The sequence below is a fragment of the Dromiciops gliroides genome, chromosome 4, assembly GCF_019393635.1.
Source record: "Dromiciops gliroides isolate mDroGli1 chromosome 4, mDroGli1.pri, whole genome shotgun sequence".
NCBI classification, from domain to species: domain Eukaryota; kingdom Metazoa; phylum Chordata; class Mammalia; order Microbiotheria; family Microbiotheriidae; genus Dromiciops; species Dromiciops gliroides.
Window position 1 is genome coordinate 489,882,743 of NC_057864.1, and position 22,313 is coordinate 489,905,055.

The window sequence follows — 22,313 nt, forward strand, 5'->3', positions numbered from 1 at the left end:
AGGACCAGACACGGGAAGATATGGGATGATAGCATTAAGAGCTGGAAGAGACCTCAAAAATCATCTGAGCCAGCCCTTCACTGGGCAGGAAACTGAGCTCCAAGACTTGCTCCTTCCATCGGGAGCTAGGTCTCTGGCAGTGGAGCAGCACTTCACCTGTGGCTGCAGCACCTACATTCCAACCACAGCTCTGCCACTAATAGCTGTGGAATGGATGCTGATGGTAGCTATGGACAAGATGCAAAGTTTCCCTCTAAATGTATATTCACAGAATCCGGTGTCTCTCTATGCAGAGTTTCCCAAAAGTCTTTTATAGCTTAAAACTCCATTAAGATTTTTAGGGCACCCTATACATGCATAAATATTCATAGGATTCAAATTCTCCATCTCCCTCTTCAACTCCCTCCCTCCTTCCTTTGTTCCCTGGGCAACCAAACACACATTCATGATCTGATTTATGAAAAGTTTAAAATTACCTTTAAAAATGCAACAATGTTGCCTAATGGTTAGGAACCCCTGAAGAAGTCATCGGGAAAGGGAGGCAGGGTGGTGCATTGGCTACAGTGCTAGACTTGGAATTATAAAGACATGGAATCATCACTCCCTCCTCTCAGCTTCAGTTTCCTCCTCTGGAGTTGATAACACTTATAGCACTGGGCACCCTCACAGCATCACTAGAAGGTTCAAACTCAATCATGTGTGTGGTAAAATGCTTTGAAACCCTGAGTCCCATGGGAAATGTCAGTATTTATTCCTTGAAGCACATTTGGGACCAACCTCAAAATAAACCAGTTATTCACCATTGTGCACAATGTATGACAGGAAAAGGACAGAGCTTGGAGTTGGATTGAAAATCCCAGGATATCCCTTACTCCCGGTGTGACCCTGAGCAAGTCACTTTACAATTCATGGAATTTAGCTGTGGAGGGCACTTTAGCAATCAGCCAGCCTGGATTAGGCCAGAAGGTCTATGGGGTGTGATAAATTCACCAAAGTCCCTGGGGAAAGGGGCAGAGTCAAAATTGAAACACAGGTCATTTGACTCCAAATACATTTCAGTGTTCTGTCTACTACACTTCCATGGCTCCTTAGAGCCTCAGTTACTACATCTGCAAAATGCAGATAATAATGCATACATAGCCTCCTCACCAGGCTGGGGTGAGGAAAGCACCATAGAAGTCTTTACTAAACCCTGTGCTAGGTACTAGGGTCAAACACCAACAAAACTATTCCTGAGGATGATGAAGATAACAGTGAGGATGACCATTCAACAGAATAAATTTAAGAAATCATATCTCACCATTTTGCTTTGAATTAGTATCTAGCTCAACAATCTTTTTTTTAAACTAAGCAAACAGCAAACCTCTGCCTCACAGAGGATGATTCCCAACCTATACATCAGGATACTCAATGAACCTGAGCGAATTATCTTAATAAGTGCTGCTAGGATTTTGCTTTGAACACAGTAGGTAAATAAAAAAGGTCTGGTCTATGGTCAGTAGATGCCCCCAAACATCTGTTGATTAATAATGTGTCCCCCATCACTAGGCTCAAGGAGCTTGCTGTAGCCATGAGAAAACTATTTTTCTACCATGAGAAAGGAAGGAAGGAAGGTCAGTTTTTTGTCTTGCTGGGATCCTATTACAATTCATCTTTAATTTCTTGGAAATTTAATGCATTTACTAAAAGCTAAAAAGTCAAATCTTAAAATAGCCCACAAAGATCAAGATTTGACTTTGCAAGGGCCAAGAAATACAAAGAGCGCTGGCATCCTTCCTTACCACATACCACTTCTGCATTACAGTCAGAAGATCTAAGATTTATATGTCAGGGTATTATTACACAGACATACAATGGGAGAACTGAGGTAGATTCATGACAGATATTACACCAAAAGAACTAAGCCCAAATCCCAATACATTCTATGTTAAACCTCTCATAAAACTCAATTTTATGGGTGTGTATGGGGGAAGGGGGAGGGGGGAGAAAGAGAAAGAGAGAGACAGAAAGGAGGTTATGGGAAGTGTGACAACTTAAAGTCTACAAAGAAGGGGGTGATTGATTGGATGCAGTGAGCAACCCTAGAGCAAGTCAAATAATTCAACGTCCTAGTTTTACAGAGTAAAAACTGAGGCCCAGGTGGGTTAAATTCCTTATTCAAGGTCACTCAGTTATTAGCACCAAAGGCAAGATTTGAACTCAGGGTGGAGTGCTCTTCCCTACTGACTCCCTACCGCCCAGGGCCTCAGGTTCCTTAGAGGCTAGACAGCCTCTAAGTTTCCTTTCAATTCTAAAGCTCTGGGCCCAGGATCTTTCTGGCCACTCATATGTGTTCCAAAGGAATAAAAGCCAAAAACCCAGAACATTCCAGGCATTTAAATGGAAGGAAAATCCGTGGTTCCTGAGAAAAATCCTGACTGCTCTTTTGTAGCTGTGGGAAGCTTTGTACTAAAACTGGGCCCCGGGTTCTGGTTGGATTTTCTGTAATTGGCCCAGACCCTTCCCCTATTTTATCAACATTCAGTGCTCTTTGGTAATTCAGACTAGGCTTGTAAGGCCTCAAACTAATGCAATTCCTGGCTGTATTGATTCAGATCTGAAAGCCACAAAACTCCCATCATACTGCTCTCGATGTTACTTGAAGCCCAGGGTTGGGGGGAGCAAAGGAGGAATTCCACCATTGGACCCCACATAGGCCATTCCCAAGCCAGCTGATAATACTCCCCAGAAAGGAGGCCCAAGCCCCCAGAGCTTTTAACTTGCAGCAACAGGTCCCACCCACCCAGGGATGTTTTTATTCTAAGTAATTGCCTGGGCTTTATTTTGCTTACCTCTTTGAAAGGCACTTGTCTAGAGACTGAGCAGTTAATTACTGTTTTCCTCCCAGGTCTATGATTACCAAGATGCAAAAGACCGATTAAAGAAGGCTGGAACTGGGACCCGATGGATGGAGACAGGAGGTGTAGGTTGGTGCAAATTAATCGTTTTGGAAAAACAAAGCAACCATTTCTGGAGTGACTAACACAAAATACAACGGATAGTTTTGTTTTGGTTTTCCTTCAACAAGGGGTAGAAAGATGGCTAGAATGAGAACACTTGTCTGTTCTCCTAGTTGGTGCTTCTCCAAATAGCGCCTTCAGGACCTGTCCTCAGCCTTTGCAAATGTTACTGCATATTACTGCCTTTGGCCAAATTTACCGCTGATCATATGCAATGCTCCATCTCCCACCTCCAGACATTTGCCCTGGCTGTCCTCTGTTCGTAACACGTATTCTCACCTCACACCTCAAGCACCATCTTCTATAGGAAACCTCTCCTGGTTGCCCTTTCTCAAGGTGTTAGCCTTCCCACAAAAACTACTGGGAACCTCTTTGTAGAAATCCACCTTTATACACATAGATCTTCTCAGTTAAATTCTAAACTCCTCACAGAACAATTTGTTTTTTGTCTTTGCATGCCCAGCACTTGACACAAAGTAGCTGCCTAAAAAATGCTAGCAGACAGGTTGATATATTATCAGTCCATCTGTCAACAAGCTTTGTTTAAGCACCTAGTTTTGGCCTAAAAGCTGGAAATACAAAAAGAGGGAGAAGACAGTCCTAGCTCTCAAGGAACTCAGTATTGGGGGGGGGGGGGGAAGGGAATTAAAAAGTACAAAGAAGCACCATACAGGAAAAATTGGAGATAATTGCAAGAGGGAAGGCACTAGAATGGAGAGGTTGGGAAAGGCTTTCTGTCAAAGGTAGAATTTAGCTGGGACTTACCGGAAGTCAGTAAATGGAGATAAGATGGGACAGTATTCCAGGCATGGGGGAGGGCCAGAGAGAATGCCCAGAGCTCAGAGATGAAATAGCCAGAAAGCCAGTGTGGCTGGATAGAAGAGTTTGTGTTCGGGAAGAAAGTTTAAGAAAACTGGAAAGGTCCGAGGAGACCCCAGAGTAAGAATAGGAGTCTAGAAAAGCATCAACTACAGGGCCTGGAAACTCATTTTCCCTTGGTCAAAGCCAGAGGGATTAAACTATTTAGCCAAGATCACACTGAGATTAAACGGCACTTTTGGGATTCGAACCCAGGGCTTCCTGACTCTAAATCGAGAACTTTATCCACTACTTCATGGGGACATCCACTGTCCCCATGTTCTCAGGCATGTTTAAAATATGAACAAGAGACAGATGTCTATAAAAGGAAGTCAAAGGGTATGAGGAAGGCTGATGGCCTCGTGAGCCCGGATAACCTCCCAGATCCTCCAAATCTGTGATCCTCTAAGTGATTTCCCCTGGCCAGATGGCTAATGAGAAAGGCTGGATTTGAGCCCAGGTCTGGATTCCAAACCCGCTGTAGCACAGTGCCTCCTCCAGGAACACCGACTTACTAAATCAGGTTCATCAGCCCCAAAGGAGAGAAAGGGGACTCTGGGAGGTCGGGGTGAGGCTCCTCCCTCCACCAAGCCTGGCCCCCTCAGCTCTAGGTTCAGATAGCTGAAGGAGGAGAAAAGGCTTGGCCTTCAACCCCTCCCCTTTCCACTCACAGAAGCCTGTGAGAGGCAGGTAGCAGCTGAATGTCCTCAAGTGAGAGGTCACCTAGGGCCACTGAGAATAAATGAGTGAATGAGTGAGTGAGTGAATGAATGAATGAATGAATGAAGTCATGAAGTCCCAGTTGGGTATTCAGGAGACTAGGTGGCAGGGGTGAGAAGACATTGCCAGTCACATTCCCAGAGCACCCGCCGCCCCCCACCCCCAAACCCCTCAGCCCACACAGATCCCTTCCCTAGCTACCAGAACCATCCGCGGCTCTTCCGTGGCGTTCTCCCCGAGCCTACGGCCCTACGCGGCCCCGCCAGCCCCGCAGGGCCCCAAGGACACAGCCTGACCTTTCTGCGGGGATCCGCCGATGCTCTCACTGCTGGATTGCATGTCCAGGGCGACCCTCTTGAGGCTGCTGAAATAGCCGCGAGAGCGGGCGAAGCTGCCTCGGGGGGACCTGCCATCGGGGCTGGCGAACGGGGTCGAGGTGCCGTCCTTCCTGGCGAAGATGCCGCTGAAGAAGCGCAGCAGCCGGTGCTCGGGAGGTCCCAGGGCGGCCCCGGGGAAGAGGCCCCGGCCCCCGGCGGCCTGGGCCTGGGCCCGCTCCAGCCGCTGCAGGTCGCTGTTATCCAACGTGCGGTTCTTGCTCTTGCTGCGCTCCCAGCGCTCCAGCTCCGACAGCGCCAGCGGGTCCACCTTGCTGAGCACCTCGCCCACGTCCAGGGTGTTGCGCTTCTCCGACGGCTGGGGCTGGGGCTGCGGCTGGGGAAGGGGCTCCGCCGGGGCACAGGGGCCCATCGCCGCCCCATCTACGTCCGGGGCGTCCCCGGGATCTGCTGTGGCCCAGAGGGGCTCCCCTTCGGGCTGCTGGTGCAGGCAGCCGGAGCTGCGGTGGTGCTTGTCCCGGGAGAGGGCCCGCAGCTGCAGCACCTCCCCGCCCGGCCAGTGGCGGAAGCTGAGGCTCCTCCGGAGGAGCCGCTGGGGAGGCCCTTCGGCACGGGGGTCTCCGGAGCCCTGCTCCTCCACCTCCGAGCCGGGGGCTTCCTCGGGGCTGCTCAGTGCCGCCCCGGCCGCGGGGAGAGGGCTAACACTCCTGGGGCTCTCGGCCCCGGGGTCTCCTACAAATCTCGGGCCGCCAAGGGCCAGCTGCTTCTCCTCGTCTGCGTCCTCCTCCTCCGGCTCGCCGCCGTCGCCCCCCGAGGGGCTCCCAAGCCTGCAGCCCGACGGCTTAGCCGCCGCGGCTTCGGCCGTTCTCCCCGCCAAAGGCCCTTGCTGGACGGGCTCCGGCCGACTGGGCACCTTGAGGCGGCCCAGCTCCAAGTGGCCCGTGCTGCGGGTCCGAAAGCTGCGGGGGCTGGGGACGCGGTCGTCTCCCGCCGGGTCTTCCGGACCGTCGTCGTCCTCCTGGTCCTCCTCCGCCAGGTACTCCCCGGCCTCCTCCATCAGCAGGCCGCCCCGGGGCAGACTGGCCGTGGCCGTGGGCAGCCGCCGCCGCCGCCGTTGCCTGGGAGCACCGGGCCCCCGAGTGTCCACCGCGTCGCCCGTGGTCCCCGGGGGTGGCGACGGCGGCTGCAGCAGCTCCTGCTTCACCATGGTCACAGAGATGCGGTAGACGGTCTTCCTCTGGGGCGTCCCCCGCTGCATGGTGGCCGGGCCCGGCTCGGGACTACTGCTGCTGCCGCCGCCGCCGTCCAGCAGGTACATGCCGGCTCCCGGGGCCTCCGGCTCAGGCAGCCTGCTCCCGGGCGAGCATCCCGGCCCGGGTAGCCGGTTCTCTGTCGGGGAGGGGGCTGCGGGAGGAGATGCCCACGTCCTCGGAATCCTGCCCTCCTCCTTCTCCTCCTCCTCGCCGCCCTCAGCCTGCCTGGCCGCCGCTGTCCTTGCGGGTGGGGGGCTAATGCGGCACGTCGGGCTCCAGCAGCGCCCCCGGGCCTGGGGCGTCCATGACCCGGCAAACGAGCGCGCGCCCGCCCTGCAGAACCAGAACCAGAGCCGGAGCCGGCGCTGGAGCCGGGCTGCCCTCCGGGAGAAGGCGGGAGAGAGATCCGAGGCGGGCAATGGCCCCGGGAGAGGGGGCGGACCCTGCTGGCAAGCCCGGCGGACTGATGGATGGATGAGCTGACGGACTGACTGCCGGAGTGTGAGCCAAGCTCGGCTCGGGGCTCGGAGGCTGGCGGCGGCTGCTGCTGGGGCTGCTCCTGCTGCTGCTCCTGCGGCTGCTGCTGCTGCTGCTGCTGCTGCTGCTGCTGCTGCTGCTGCTGCTGCTGCCGCCGCCGTTGCCGGGGGCGGGGTGGGGGGCGATGCGAGGGGAGGGGGGCGCTGAGAGGGGGGGGCGCTCACGCTGCGGCCGGTGCAGCTGCTGCTGCGGCTGCTGCGGCTGCTGCTGCTGCGTCCGCCGCGGGCGGTGCGGGGCCCGCCGGCAGCCGCCTCATTGTCTCGGGCGCCTCCGGGCCCGCCCGTTCGCACCCGGGCCGCCCTGGCCCGGCCCGCTTCAGGGCCGAGGCGCCGCCCCCTCGGCCAGCCCCGGGCTCCGGCAGGGGCGGCTATGGGGGGCCGAGGGCGGAGAACGGGGCAGGGGCGGCCGGGCCCCAGCCCAGCATCCTCCCGCGGGCACGCAGGGCTCCCGGTCCCCCGGGCCGGGTGCGGGCGAGGGGCGGAGCGGAGCCGCTACGGCCGCCAAAGGAGCGAGCGAGCAGTGAGCGAGCGGCGGCGGCGCCGAGCGAGCGAGCTCAGGCTCCGAGGGAAGTGCGGCGGCCGCGGAAGCGCCGGACTGGATTCCCGCCTTCGCTGCGGGAAGGGAAGGGAGCCAGCCGAGCACGGGAGCCGAGCCCCCTCCTCATTCCTCCCCACCAGGCGCCCTTTTCCCCCCCCACCCCCCCGTCCCCCGCCAAGAACGCTCCGCCGGGCTCCCGTACTGCAGAGCAGATTCAGAACAGGCCGGGTGGGGGGTAGGGGGTGGGAGGAAAAGCACCCCCTCCCCAAGATGTCAAGGTGAAAAGTTCCCAATGACCCCCAAGGAAGGGAAGAAAACCAGCCCTTTTTGAACTCTTAATTCATTGGCTCCTCGCTATTGTGATTCCAGTTGAGGAAACTGAGGCAGGCAAGTTCAATGACTTGCGCAGGATCACAAAGGTCACATCTGAACTGGGGTCTTCCTGACTCCGGGTCCAGAACTCTACACCCTGCACCACCCAGCAATGAATGAAGGAATGAACATTTATTAAGGGTTACTCTGTGTTCAAGCCTTTAGAAAAATGAAAGGGAACATAACAAGGACAGAGAAACTGGAGAAGATTTTTATCATCTGATGCAAAACTGAAATAAGCAGAATGGCCTTCATGGTCACTCTAGCTCTAAGTTCCCATGAGCCTCTGCAGAATTCCCGGCTTGTAAATCCATTATCAAAAACCAGTAAGCATTTACTAGTTGCCCACTAGATTACACCAAACACCAGGCTGAGCTCTGAGCATTCACTGACAAACATGAAATAGTCTCTTTCTTCAAGCAGCTTACAATATAGCCAGAGGAGACTAGGGACATAGGGCTCTCCATTCCCCCCACCCTTTTTTTTTTTTTGGTGAGGCAATGGGGGTTAAGTGACTTGCCTAGGGTCACACAGCTAGTAAGTGTTAAATGTCTGAGGCACTTTTGTCTTTTTGTCTCCAGTGCCTAGTACAGTGCCTGTGGACTGAAGCCCACAACTCCTCCATGCTGGAGTCGTCTCTTTCATGATCAGTCTAAGGAAACAAACAAGCAAGTAAGTAACAAACTCATCCCCTACTGTAGCAGCTGAACCTCTTCCTTCTTAGCCAGTGGGGCTGGTCCTGGAGAGACAGTCTGATGTGAAAAGCACTAGACTGGAAATCAAGGATTTGGGAAGGATCCCTGGTGCCTGCTACTGCATTTGTGACCTCATGCAAGACATTGTTCCCCTTCTCTGCTTCTGCATTTGTACAGTAAGGGGATAGAATTAGAGCATTTCTAAGTCTATAATCTTTTGCTGGACCTGCCAAAATCTTCAAGGAACCGATGGTCCCCCATAGTAAACTCAAGCAGGAAGGATATGATTTTTTTAAATCCCCAAAATGCTTTTTAAAAAATTGTCTCCTTCCAAGTCAACATGAATCTTTAAAAAAAACAACAAACAAACCTCTAGTAACCAGACACAAGAATGGAACACTTCACAAACTCGCTCCCTCCTTGAAACTTTAGCATTACCATATGAAAACTGTCTCCTGTGCCCAGTGTGATGGCGTGGGCAGCTGCCACGCCATGTGTCTTTCCTGGAGGAGAGTTCTGAAATAGGCTTTTAAAAACCACAACAAAAAGGGAAATGACAGCAAGCAAAGCTTTCCTGCTGTCGGGGGAATGAGGAGGCCTGTTTGCAGGTGAAGAACTTGGCTTCCAATTCCTGCTTCCCCACCTATAGGTGACCTTGGGCAAGACACAGTGTCTGTGAGCCTTAGTTTCTTCCTCAATAAAAATGAGGGGCTCCTAAGGGCCCTGACAACATGAAATCCTACGAACCCACAAAAGCAAGAACTTTGGGTGGTTTTAAGACATCTGCCCAGCAAGAATTAATAGACTCAGTGCTGGAAAGGAACCTTCTAGCCACTTTCTCATTTTACATGTAAGGAAACTGAGGCCCAGGAAGCAGAAGTAGCCTGTTCAAGGTCACATAGGAACTAAGTGTTGGAGCCCAGATTCAAATCCACATCTACTCTTTCCAAATCCAGGGAGGGCTCTGTCTCCTCCACCAAAGTAACTCTGGGAAGTTTTCTAAGCAGGACACTGAAGCCCCTGAGGTGATGAATGAACCCTTCATGCCTTCAATCCTGATTTGGGCCTAGAAGGACCCTGAGAGTCCAAACCATTGTTTAAAAAACAAAAAAGTTTTAAGAAACTGACAGAGGAGGCCCAAGGGGTGAAATCAGACAGATACCATTTGATTCCTCTTTCCCTCCCCTCCACGGTCCCTTAGGTGGTAAGCAATCAGATAGAGGTTATACATGTGCAATTATGTAAAACATCATCTGGTGCCCTTTCTACGGAGTGTACCCCCTTGGTACCACACTCCTTATTGATTTTGAAAATGGAGACAGTAAAATTGGTTACTTGGCCCATCGGAGCCGTGTCCGGCTGCTAAAAAGGAACCTATTTCGGGAATTTGGCTCAGCAGACAGCGCCTTGCCACGGCCGGCACTCATGCCTTCATCCAACTCCACCAGGTGCTCTGCGGAGAGGGATGTGCCCTAAGTTGCCAGCCCCAATCCAGGCCTACTCCAGTCCGGGCTTTCCCTCCAGCCATACTATTAATGTGGGTTAGGATTAGGCAAATGCTTCCCCCCACCACCACCCTACCCCCTCCACCCCCACCCCCTCCTCCCTCCACCTTACAGGACACAGAACCCCTCCAGCAGTCACTTTCAGCTTCCTGCCCGGGAATCTCGGGGATGCTGAGCCCAACCTTCACCCCACCCACCCCCTCCAGATAACTAAGCTTTAGGGGCTCCCCCGGCAGACGATCCCAAGGCCCGGGAGCAGCCCCTCCCCACGGGCTGCTCCGAAGCGTGGCCAGCTTGCCCCAGTCTCTCCCCGAAAGCTGCCGTCCTCCCGGCACAACACCGCTTGAACAGGGAGGGAGGGAGGAAGCAAGCGGGGAGCCCAGCCCCGCTGGGAATCCCGGTCTCTCCACCCACACAGCCACCACGGCTGGCTCAGGCCTTCCACGCCTCTGGCTGGGACTGTTACAACAGCCTCCAATCTCTCCCCCGTCTCCATTCGACCTCTACCCAGCTACCAAAGAGATAACCCTAAAGCAAAGGTCTGACCAGGTCACTCCCCAGCTCAAAACTCTCCCGGGGCTCCCTATTACTCGGTTTCCCCTTCACAAGTTGGAAGCAGCCTCTTTCCAAGGCCCTGAGCAGCTCGGCCTTCCCTTCCTGGGCATCCTCGGCATTTCCCAAGCACAGATCCTTGGAAGGCTTAGCTCAGGTGCCCCCACCAGGTGTGCGGGAGGGGGGGGGCATCACTCCAGATTCGTTTTCTTTATCACAGGTGTGTTTGCTTTCTCGGGGTCATAAAGGGAAAGCTGGGAGGGGTCTCATATTCTCCTAGGGGAAAGGAGGAAACAGGTTCTGATTAGGTTGTATCCCAACAGTCCAGCCCCAGAGTGGGTAATCAATAAGTATTTGGGGATTTTTTTGTTTTGGTTTGGTTTTTTGGCAGGGTGATGGGGGTTAAGTGACTTGCCCAGGGTCACACAGCTAGTAAATGTCAAGTGTCTGAGGTCACATTTGAACTCAGGTCCTCCTGAATCCAGGGCCGGTGCTCTATCCACTGTGCCACCTAACCGCCCCCAATAAGTATTTGTTAATTGGCTGATCAGCTGGGAGTGAGTCTCAGGGTTCTGCAATAGGAGCTGACCTCATGAACAGCTAAATGAGCCAGGCCAAGGAGGGGCTCCAAGAAATGGAGGCTAGATTGCCTCTGGAAAATTACCCAAGAGGGAGGATCAGAAGAGGAACCTTACCCAGCTCTTCCACACCCCTAAATTCAGCCCTCTCATTTTACATGGGGGAAACTGAGGCCCAGGGAAACTAAGTGCCTCGTGCTAGGCCACATAGGTAATCAGCAGGGAAGCAGGAATTGAACCCACATCCACTGACTCCTAAGGCATTACTATTTCCACTGGCCCATGCTGCCTTGTTTTTCATGACCTTGTGGTTTACCTGTTTCACTAGGAACTCTTTCCCATCCTGTGGCACCTTCCCCTCTTTGCCCCCCACTCCATCCCCCTCTCCCTTTTAATCCAAATCACTAGTTTAGAAACCACCCTGGGGTAATGTTCTGTGTGGAAATCAGAGCTAGCAGGTCTGCAAGTATTCCCTGGACTGAGAAAGTCCTAGAAAGTTAGTAAAGGCAAGACCCGTCTGCCCTCAGGGAGCACCCCTTCACCCAGCTCCCAACAAAACAGAATGTCCTAGTGGTTCTTGTGGCATCAAAAGCTGATCAGATCGTGGCCCCTCACACACACACACACACACACACACACACACACACACACCCATAATCCAAGTGGCTCCCAAAACCAGACAGAGGGTAGGGGCAGTTAAAGTTATTTTCATATGGGGCAGCTAGGTGGCCTAGTGGATAAAGCACCAACCCGGGGTTCAGGAGGATCTGAGTTCAAATCCAGCCTCAGATGACACTTGACACTAGTGACCCTGGGCAAGTCACTCAACCCTCATTGGAGAAAGAAAGGAAGGAAGGGTTATTTTCTGGGGCTGCAGAAGGCTTCTAAGCTCAATGCCCTCATTTTGCAGGGCAAAATTGAAGCCTGAGGAAATGAAGTGGCCTACCCAAGCTGGTGAGTGACAGAGGAACAATTCTAACCTGTGTCTTCCAGATCTCTTAGCTATTAGGTGATGACATCACGTCTTGATAAGTATAAAACCAAAGGAAAAGGAAAGGGGTTTGTAACCATTATTTCTAGTTTACGTTTAATTTGAAGAAACACTCAAATTCAGTAAGAATTAGTCAGTCAATCCACAAACACTTATTAATAATCCTTTATGGCTTATAATGCACTGGGCCCTTTGAAAGGACTCTCCCAAAGGTGGCTTAAAGTTGAGTTTTCCCACAGATGCCCAAGTGCCTCCTTTTCTAAATCGAAGGTTAGAATGAAAATGCAATTCAGGGGAGGAGCTGACCTTATCCTCTGGCAAATAGGAGACCAAGAACTCACCCTAGGGAAAACCATCTTCTGCCAGGGCTGGGAAGGGCAGGAGGCTCAAAGCAGGCTTTTTTAGGTTCTTGGCCTTGGAATTTGGAATCCTGTCTGAATTGGCTTGGGGGGGGGGGGCGGGCTCCAGGAAAGAGAAAGCCCTGACTGCCTAACCAGCTAAAGAAATGGGCAATGTTCATCATCACACCATTAAGGCAGCCTATGCTCCCAGAGAACATACGATGTGGAAAGCAAATCAATACAGTTTGTAGCAAGGGCCAAAGTGTCATTTAAAAGGATAAAATGACTTTTTCTAGCAGCTAAGTTGGGATGCTGAAATGCCCGGCACTTGGAAGGACCCCTCATAGAAACAGACTTTAACTGTATTAAGCCAAAGGGTACTTCCTACAGAATATATATGTGAGTGTTTATGTATACATGTGTATCTATATACATGAGCATATATGCATATATACATATTTTTAAATTCTGTTTGTTTCCCCCCAATATAGTTTTTTCTTTGGGGGGAGGGGGTTTAAATTCCCAGGGCCTAGCAAGGCTTCTGGAACATAGTAGGTGCTTCCTACTGGATAGATGGATGGATAGATGGATGGGTGGATGTGTTATGGAGCCCCTGGGTATCTCAGAAGTTTTCTGGGGTAAATCAAAAGAACCTTCTCCTTGAGAAACTAAACCAAAGGACAGACACACCTAAAGAGATAAATGGCACCTGATCAGGACTGAGCTAGCTCTGGGACCACCACCCTTCATTCCAGTCTTCCCCTCCCTTCCGGGAGATAAGATTAGGTGTGGCTGCTACCTTTGTGGCATGAGGAGACAGAGATGGCTTGAGAGATCCAGAGCCGCCCCTCACCCAACTTCCCCCAGCCACCACCAGTAGGGGATGATCCTCCCCCAGTGAGGGAACTTTCCACAGTCAGATGATCACCCCCATCAGTCCTTTATAAAAGGATTTCCCTGTGTCCTGCTCAAGGAGAAAGGTATCTCAGGGAGCCACGGTCTGTGCCATGCCTTCTCCCCATGAGAAGAAGTCCAAGGACTTCTCTCTTGGATTCTTTTCCCCAGCCCCTAAATAAACTATTATTTTATTCTAATTGGATTTGTGTGCAAGAGGGTGTCATTCTTTAAAGAGGAATTCCTAAGAACCCCTCCCCCAAACCCCCACTCCATTTCCCCATAACAGATGGATGAATGGATAAGTGCATTCATGAATGGATGGATGGATGGATGGATGGATGGATGAGTGCATTGAGGGTTAAGTGACTTGCCCAGAGTCATACAGCTAGTGTCAAGTATCTGAGGCTGGATTTGAACTCAGGTTCAAATGGATAAAGCACCAGCCCTGGATTTAGGAGGACCTGAGTTCAAATCCTGCCTCAGACACTTGACACTTACTAGCTGTGTGACCCTAGGCAAGTCACTTAACCCTCATTGCCCCACAAAAAAAAAAAAAAAAGGCAGATAATGCAATCTTATTGTGCTATAAGGATAGAAGGGGGAATTTCAGAGAAACACAGGAAGGGTTCGATGAACTGATGCAGAGGGAAGTAAGCAGAACCATGAGAACAATTTCTACCCTAACAACAACATGGTAAAGACAAGCAACTTTGAAAGACTTCAGAATTCTAATCAATGCAGGAGAGGTCAAATGATGATGCCTATGCCCATCTCCGGATAGAGGGGAGGGACTTGGGCTGCAGAAGGAAGCTCACATTTTTGGGTGTGACTAATTTAGGAATTTGGTTTGATTAATTATGCCTATTTGGCGACAGGGTTTTATTTTGTTTTCAGTTCAGGGTGGGGGAGGTGAGGAGAAAAAAATAAATGCTTGTTGATTGAAAATAAAATAATTTTAAAAATAAATGAAATCTTTCAAATTTACAATGGCTAGGCTTGGCTCTGTGATAAAATAATTATTAATAATGGATTTCTTGGGGGGACCCAGAAATCAGTTTCAGTCCCCTCCCCGCCCACACACTCCGGAAAGTCCAGTTCTTGAGGAACTCTGGGACACACCCAAGGGAGCAAAAGAAATGGAGATAGACTCTTTTGTCTAGCTCAGTGAAGGGTGGATGGGATGGAACCACACCTAGACAGTGGACTTGCCTTTGCCTTTTGGCAGGGCCTTTTCCATACTCTTCCCTGATGTCATAGGTAGAATTCATTTTAATTTATACCACCCTCAAGCCAGGTCAACCAATGGAATTGAATGATGCTAACCAATTAGCTTTGATCCATGTATAATGACCCGCCTCCATCAAGAGAGGATCAAACCCTTGGCCACTCCAGGACCTCCCTCTCTCGGTGCAAGCTCTTCCTCTTAGGGCAGTGTAGGTTTTGTAGATCCTCTGACCTCTCCTTGAGACCACATGAGATCTTCTAGGGCTTTTCTCCTGCTCATGCTAACTGCAGTGAAATCAGTCCTTTACTGGTATATATGATATTCACTGATAATAAATGCTTGCTGCCCAAACTGGTGTAATAGCAATTTAATTTATAAAATACAGTCATAACAATTAATTTTTTAAAACACAGAAATTAATTCATAAAATACAATTTTAGTCAAAATAAAAGTTAAAAAGCACAGCTCCAAAGATGAGCCAGGAGAAGGACTCTCCTTGACTTTTCTGCCGGTGTAGAGAATTACAGATGCCAGATTTTCAATGGATGGGTTAGTTTTGTAGAACAATTTCTATTTTATGTTTTTTGTTACAAGTGAGGGTTCTCTGGGATGGGCGGGAGGTCAATGGGATATAAGAAATGGAAAAAATTCAATATAAAAAGTGAATTTTCAAAAAGCTAAAGGGAGACAAGTAGTCTTCCTCCCTGATATCAATAAGATATATGCTTGTGGAGAAAATGAATGAATGAGCAAATGTTGAGCTTCTTTGGAACTCAAATAAGCTTCCCTATCCAGAACTGAGTCTGTAATTGGTCCTCCTCAGGAAGGTAACTGGCATGCCAGGAGATAAGAGAAGGTCTAAAGGCATGAAGCAAGGGTACCAACCATCAGTGCTGGCCTTTTATTTTTAGTCAGTCTGTCTGTCTGTCTGTCTCTGTCTGTCTCTCTCTCTCACACACACACACACACACACACACACACACACACACACACACTCATAGATGACAAAAGTCAAGCACCAAATTGCATACACAAGCTATTAGAAATTACACCCTTGGTGAAGCAGCTCTGCCAAGCCCGGAAGGATGATTCACCCGATTTTCTGATAGTGAGCCTTCTCTTTCAAAAATTGGACCCTGGGTTCAAAGCTGCCTCTATGCCGCTGGGGCATCCATTCCTCCTCCCCCAGCTTCCAGCTCTCCAGGGAGGGTTGGCAGGGGCCCAGATCTGGGGAAATCAAAGGAATTCCTCCAGCCAAACTGGGAGGAAGCTTCTACCTGCCTGCCTGCTTCCTAGCTGCTAGGTGTGGGCTGGACAGGTCCTGGAAGAAAAGGATGCTAGAAATAAAACAGTTGCTCTGGCCAACAGGCATTGGCTTTCTCTTTGGAGAAAGTGGCACGCAGGAGGATGGTACTCAGTTCAATCTAGCAAAACTGAGCCTGAAAAAAAAAACAAAAACTGAACCTGGCATAGGATCCCAAGGCAGTTTCCAGGGAGGACCTAGGAAGGAAGAAGCAGCTCAGAGGTCAGAAGTCAGAGCCAGGAGGGACGTGAAAGGTCATCGAGTTCAATCCCTTCACTTTACAGATGAGGAAACTGAGGCACAGGGAAGAGATCAGAGTTCTAAAGCTGGGAGGGACCTCAGAGAGACCCATACCCTCATCTTACAGATGAGGAAACTGAGGCACAGGGAATCTGTGGCCTGTCCAAGGTCATAAGGAAGTGGATTCTGGTAAGGACATGGGCTCCTAGAGGGGCAGGGACTGTGCCGATGTCTTTCTTTGTCTCCCTGGCACTTAGCACAGTGATTGGCACTTAGTAGGCACTTAATCAATGTTGCTGACTGATTGTCCTCTGATTCCAGAGCCTTCAGGGTCAACCTCGGGCCCTCTCTGTATGTTTGCCTCCAAAGCGGTCCCCCTTGCAGTCTCCTCTACAATCCATCCTTCACACTGATGCCAAATTGCCCTTCCCGGGCTTCCCAGGAAGAGCCTTCCTCTTGCCTATAGGAGAACACACAGGAACACCCCACCCCCCTTTCCAGAATGATCTCCGATGCCTTCCCTCACACACTCTCTGTTCCAACATCCTGGCTGACTCCACGTCTCCCCCTTGCTGCTCCTTGCCTTTCTTTGTACAAGCTGCCTGGCATGCCTGGAAGGTGTTCCCTGTCCCCCTGCCCCTCGGGGAAGCCCTGGCTCCCCTGAAGTCTCAGCTTGGGTGCCAGTCACCTCTGAGGGGAGTCCTTTTTGGGTGCCCATCTCACTGTTATTGGTGCCACTGCCACTGCCACTGCCCCTGCCCACACTTACTCTGTACTCTGTGTGTGTGTGTGTGTGTGTGTGTGTGTGTGTGTGTTCGCTCGCAGTGCACACTGGGTGACCCTTCCCTGCTGCCACCAGTGGAATGTAAACATCTACCAGAGGCAAGCAGGAGCTGGTTTTTCCTTCTGTCTCTGGATGCGAGGCTTTCGCAGTGTCTGCCGAGCACAGAGCAGGAGCTCTGTGAATGAAATCCAGCGAGAATGGGTGATTTGGGAGCCCCTGCCTCCTGGCTCTGCTCAGCGGGAGGGACAGAAGCCAGAAGAGACCACATTGACCATCCCTTGGATGGCCGCCACCTGGGGGCCTCCAGGCTTGGCCTTCCCCTAACCAAGCATGGTTGGGTTCAGGCAATGCTAGCCACCCTTTATTCCTTCCAGGCAATCTGCAAAAGGTGCAAACTCAGAATTGGATCATTTAGTAATGATCCCAGAGGCTTTAGAGCAGTGATGCTGAACCCAAATAGAACCGGAACCACTGAACACCGTACCTATGGATCCCTGCAGGTTGTACAATGTGAGGTTAGCCAGGGTCTACTGCATTTTTATTTCTTGTGTTAAATATTGCCCCATTGCACAGGGGGATGGGGGGGGGGGCGGGACGGGGCAATGGGGGTTAAGTGACTTGCCCAGGGTCACACAGCTAGTAAGTGTCAAGTGTCTGAGGCTGGATTTGAACTCAGGTCCTCCTGAATTCAGGGTTAGTGCTTCACCCGCTTTACCACCTAGCTGCTTCCTCCCCATTGCATTTTAATTTGGTTCCTACATATCTGACACCTCTGCTTTACAGGGTCATGGAATTTAGAGTCAGAAGGCACCTTAGAGATCATGCAGCCTAGACTTCTTATTTTTAAATCAGTTATCTTTATTCTTTTAAAACTTATTAAAATTTTAAATTTGTTTAAAATTTTTGATAGTTCTCATTTTCCTAACACTCTTGTTTATCTTTATTTCTGAATGTATCTACCCACTCCCTTTCCCAGCAAGTCATTCATGCCCAATAACAAAGAATTTAGAAAGAGGTTAAAAAAAAAATTCAGCAAAACTTGTCAACACATCAATAGTATATGATCGGGGGCAGCTAGATGCAGTGGATAAAGCGCTGACCCTGGATTCAGGAGGACCCGAGTTCAAATCCGGTCTCCGACACTTGACACTTACTAGCTGTGTGACCCTAGGCAAGTCACTTAACCCTCATTGCCCTGCAAAAAAACAAAACAAAACCCACAAAAAACAAAACAAAAACGGTATATAATCCTGGATGGATTGTGATAGTATATGCAGTATTGCACATGCACAGTCCCCCACTGCCGAAAAGATGGGGAGGGAGGCCACTTTTCTCATCGGGCACATAATTACCCACCAGTCACAATTCATACTTGCCGCTGTTTCTACTTCAATTGTTATAGTCCTTAAATATACCTCAACCCATTCATTTTTTGTTTGGTTTTGTTTTGTTTAGTTTTTTTTTTTGTGAGGCAATTGAGGTTAACTGACTTGCCCAGGGTCACACAGCTAGTAAGTGTTAAGTGTCTGAGGCCAGATTTGAACTCAGGTACTCCTGACTCCAGGGTTGGTGCTTTATCCACGGCACCACCTAGCTGCCCCTGCTGTAAAGTTTTCAAGGCACTTTAAATATAAACACATTTCATTCTTTTTTTTTTTAATTTTTGAAATGTTTTTTAAAGTAATAAACATTTTTATTTACAATTTTGGGTCCCCATTTTGATCCTTCCTTCCCTCCCTCCTCCCCACTCCCTGAGGCTGTAAGCAATCAGATATAGGTGATACATGTTCGAGTAAACATATTTCATTCTTACAACAACCCTGGGAGGTAGGGGCTGCTATTATTCACACTTTACAGATGAGGAAACTGAGGCAGACAGAGGTGAAGTGAGGTGCCCAGAGTCAAACAATTATTAAGTGTCTGCCATGTGATTTAAATTCAGGCTTCCTGGCTCCCAGTCCAGTTTTCTAAGCCACCTCGATGAATATTCCTTTTATCCTAAAACTTGGGCATGTAATTGTGGGCAGAGGAAAGGTTTGGTGTGGAGCAAGGCATCCTTGCACAAAGAATGTCACAATTACCCCCTAGAGCAGGAGGACTAACTGCGCATCTTTCCCCATCTCCTTATCAGCAAGAAACATCCCAGCTAGCAGGGGAAGGGAAGGAAAGAGAGCAGGTGATATGAGGAATGTTCATGTCTTACCTGGCAGCCATCCGAGGAGGCTGGTGTCCAGGTGGGAGTCGGGGCTCCACAGAGCCTCTGCTCATAAGAGACAAAGGACTGGTTACTGAAATCTACTTGTCAAAGCTGATATTAAAAGGCATTTGGTGACTGCAAAAGGTATCTACCATCAAACAAGAAAATAGCTGCTTTTCACGGAAAGGCCACGGGAATGGGGGTGGGGAAGAAGAGGATGGTTTCATGAATATTTAATTGACCACAAGGAGACTCTGAGGCTTTGATCTCCCATAGAGCTATTTTCCCATTTTTATTAACAGGTTAAAAATTCACAGAAAGAGCTAAGCCTATTATCAAGGTGGGGGTAGAAAAAAAAAACTAGTGGAGGGAAGAGTAAGAAAAGGAAATAAATCACACCCAATAAGCTGCTTACTGGAGCTAGTTAGGATTTAAAGATGGTAACACTGGGCAGATAGATAACATTTCTTTATCCCCAAATCCCATAGACCTCAGTCTAAGCAGGTTCAACTTAAACAAATGATTCATTGATCTTTTTTTGTGTGTGTGAGGCAATTGGGGTTAAGTGACTTGCCCAGGGTCACACAGCTAGTCAGTAAGGGTCACACAGCTAGTAAGTGTCAAGTGTCTGAGGCCAAATTTGAACTCAGGTCCTCCTGACTCCAGGGCCGGTGCTCTATCCACTGGGCCACCGAGCTGCCTCCAAATGATTCATCTCTTAACTCCACTGACAAGTTAATGGAACACATCCTGAAACTGCTATGGGTCTACAAGACACCAGAAACCCTAATACTCACCTGGAACCTGTTCTGAGGGCGCTGGAGGTCAAACAACATTTTTTGTGATGTAGAAGATATAGAAGGACCCGATTTAGAGTCAAGAGTTCTTGGGCTCAAAGCCCAGCTCTGTTGCTTACTCCCTAATTTGAGCAAATCACTTCCTCTTCCTGGGCCTCAACTTCTAAATCTGTAAAATGGCAGGGTTAACAAAATTGGCAGAGACGATAAAAGGTAAAAATAATCCATTCAAGGAAGGTTGGAGGAGTCTGATTCACCTGTACATTGTTGGGGGAGCTGTGAATTGGCCTATTTTAGAACACAATTTAGAATTATGGGAGAGAAGTTAATAAATTACCCTACACTTTAACATACATTTGGGCATATACTCCTATGACTGTCCCCCCCATGCCTAAAATGCTCTCTCCCCTCCTCATCTGCCCCTTGGCAGAGCCCCTTCAAGGCTCACAAGTTGTTGTGCCCTTCACTCACACTGCTCTATTCATTTTGTACTCAAGCTCTATTTACTTAGACTGTTACTATGGCTATCTTGCCCATCAATAAAACGGAAGCTTTTTTGATGATAAGGATTGTTTCACCCTTTTCCCTGGATCTCGCCCTGGCCTGTAACTGGTACTTAATCTTCTGGATTGTTGATTGGTTGAAAGCTATAAATACCAAGACATTAGTGGCAACACTTTTTTGTGATAGCTACAAATGGAAATAAAATGGGTACCCAATGACTGGGGGATGGCTAAACAAAGTATATTACGTGAACATAATGGAATATTCTTGCACTGTAAAGAATGACCCGGGTAAAGAATTCAGAGAAACTTAGGAGAACTGACATAGAACCAGGAGAACTGTATAGATAAGCTCTGCAATAATACACGTTTTGAAATGAGGCATGAAAATTAACCAAGTGTAGAATAAATATAAAGGCCAATATTAAAACCAGAAGTCAAACAGCTACAGATGCTGAAGGTGACCTATCCAGACAAATATAGTTGATTTCTCTGTATTGGTCAATACTCCTTGACTGTTCTCCTTTCCTTTGTTACAAGGGAGGACTCAGGGAAGAACGTGGGGAAAATAATCCTAAGATTTAGAGCTGTCAGGCAGTCCAATGTCCAGATTTACAAATGAAGAAACTGAGGCTTGGGAAAGCCAAGGCATTTGCTCTTATTGCCAGAAGAGGAATATGAACGCAGGCTCCGCAGCCAGGGCCAGTCAGTGCTCTTTCCACTAAGCCACACAAAAAGGGAGATGATGGGCTACATTTTTTAAAAGACATCAATCAATTTAAAATAAAATCTAAAAAGTGGTGGGGTGGGACTATACCACCTCTAAGTTCCCTCCTAGCTCAAAAGTGAGGATCACAAGATCGGGGGAAAAGACCACTAAACTTTTCTCTTTCTGTTGCTTACTACAATCCCACAGTAACTGGGAGAATCAGCTCCAAAGCTACCCCTGAATTATCAGTTTGTGTTTGAGCCTGGTGGGTTCTTGGGATCCTTAAGCCACCACAGCTGGTTGTAGAACACAGGCACGTTTCTCTAAACCACCATAATCCACGCTCTCCAGCTCTTCTTAGAGAAAATGGAGTGGAATGATTCTCTTCCTTTTCTTATCTTTGTAACTTTGAATGATAATAAAAATAGAGCTCATGTATACAGCACATTAAGCTTGGCAAATGGCTATTTATGTGGTATGCTGTGCATTTTAATATATAACATGTCTCTATATGTAATATTAGAAGTGTGTATTATATACATATGTGTACATGTATACGTGTATGTGTATAAAATCTCATTTACGTGTATAGGTACTCATTTAACCATTGAACAAAGGGGAAGATAAGTGACTCACCCAGGGTCACACACACAACTAGCAAATGTCTGACATGGGAGCCAAGCCTCACTCTTCCTGACTCCATGTTCAGTACTTGGCTGGAGGACCAGACTTCTCATCCTGACTCTTCTGTTTGTTACTTGTGTGACCCTGGGCAGGTGACTCCCCTTCTGGATCTCACTTTGTTCACTGAATGACCTTTGATGTCTCCCCGTCCTATAGCTAGATCCGATCACCTTAGATGCCTAAGATTAGAATCTAGACTTATTTTGGCCCAGGGAGGATGGGGTGGAAAGGGCCTCAGTGAGGCAGCAGAACTAGAGTCAGAAGGGCAGTAGGGAAGAGAAACCGACAGGCTCCTTCGCTGTATTTGCATCCCAGGATCTGGCACATATTAGGTGCTTAATAAAGGTTTGTTGCTTGATCTTAGGTACAGTTGTAAGAATCCGGATGCTAGAGCAGCAACCCTGGGTTCAATCCCACTTCTGATGTTTACTGCCAGAATAACCTCGGACATATCATTTACCCTCTTTGGGCCTCAGTTTTCTCAAATGCAAAATAAAGGGATTGGTCTCTGGTCTCTTGTTTTGTCAATGAGCTCATGATCTTGCACAAGCTCCAGGCTTGTGAACCTCTGATCCCCAAGTTCCTCCCATGTTTTTTGTTTTGTTTTTGTTTTGTTTTTTTTCAGTGAGGCAATTGGGGTTAAGTGACTTGCCCAGGGTCACACAGCTAGTAAGAATTAAGTGTCTGAGGCCGGATTTGAA

General features: G+C 49.1%; 1 protein-coding gene across 8 annotated transcripts in view; it reads right to left on the reverse strand.

Annotated features, from left to right (window-relative positions):
- Nucleotides 1-22,313, reverse strand: part of AGAP1 (ArfGAP with GTPase domain, ankyrin repeat and PH domain 1) — a 666,750-nt gene that overhangs the window by 439,920 nt on the left and 204,517 nt on the right. For 4 of the 8 annotated variants that reach the window (XM_044001108.1, XM_044001110.1, XM_044001109.1 and 1 more), the window contains exon 1: nucleotides 4,874-6,353. The exons of the other annotated variants lie outside the window; for them this stretch is intronic. In XM_044001108.1, the coding sequence (XP_043857043.1) occupies nucleotides 4,874-6,230 (1,357 nt within the window). In that variant the 5' untranslated portion in view covers nucleotides 6,231-6,353. Of the gene's footprint in view, nucleotides 1-4,873; nucleotides 6,354-22,313 lie in introns of those variants that run through there. 8 annotated transcript variants of the gene reach the window in all.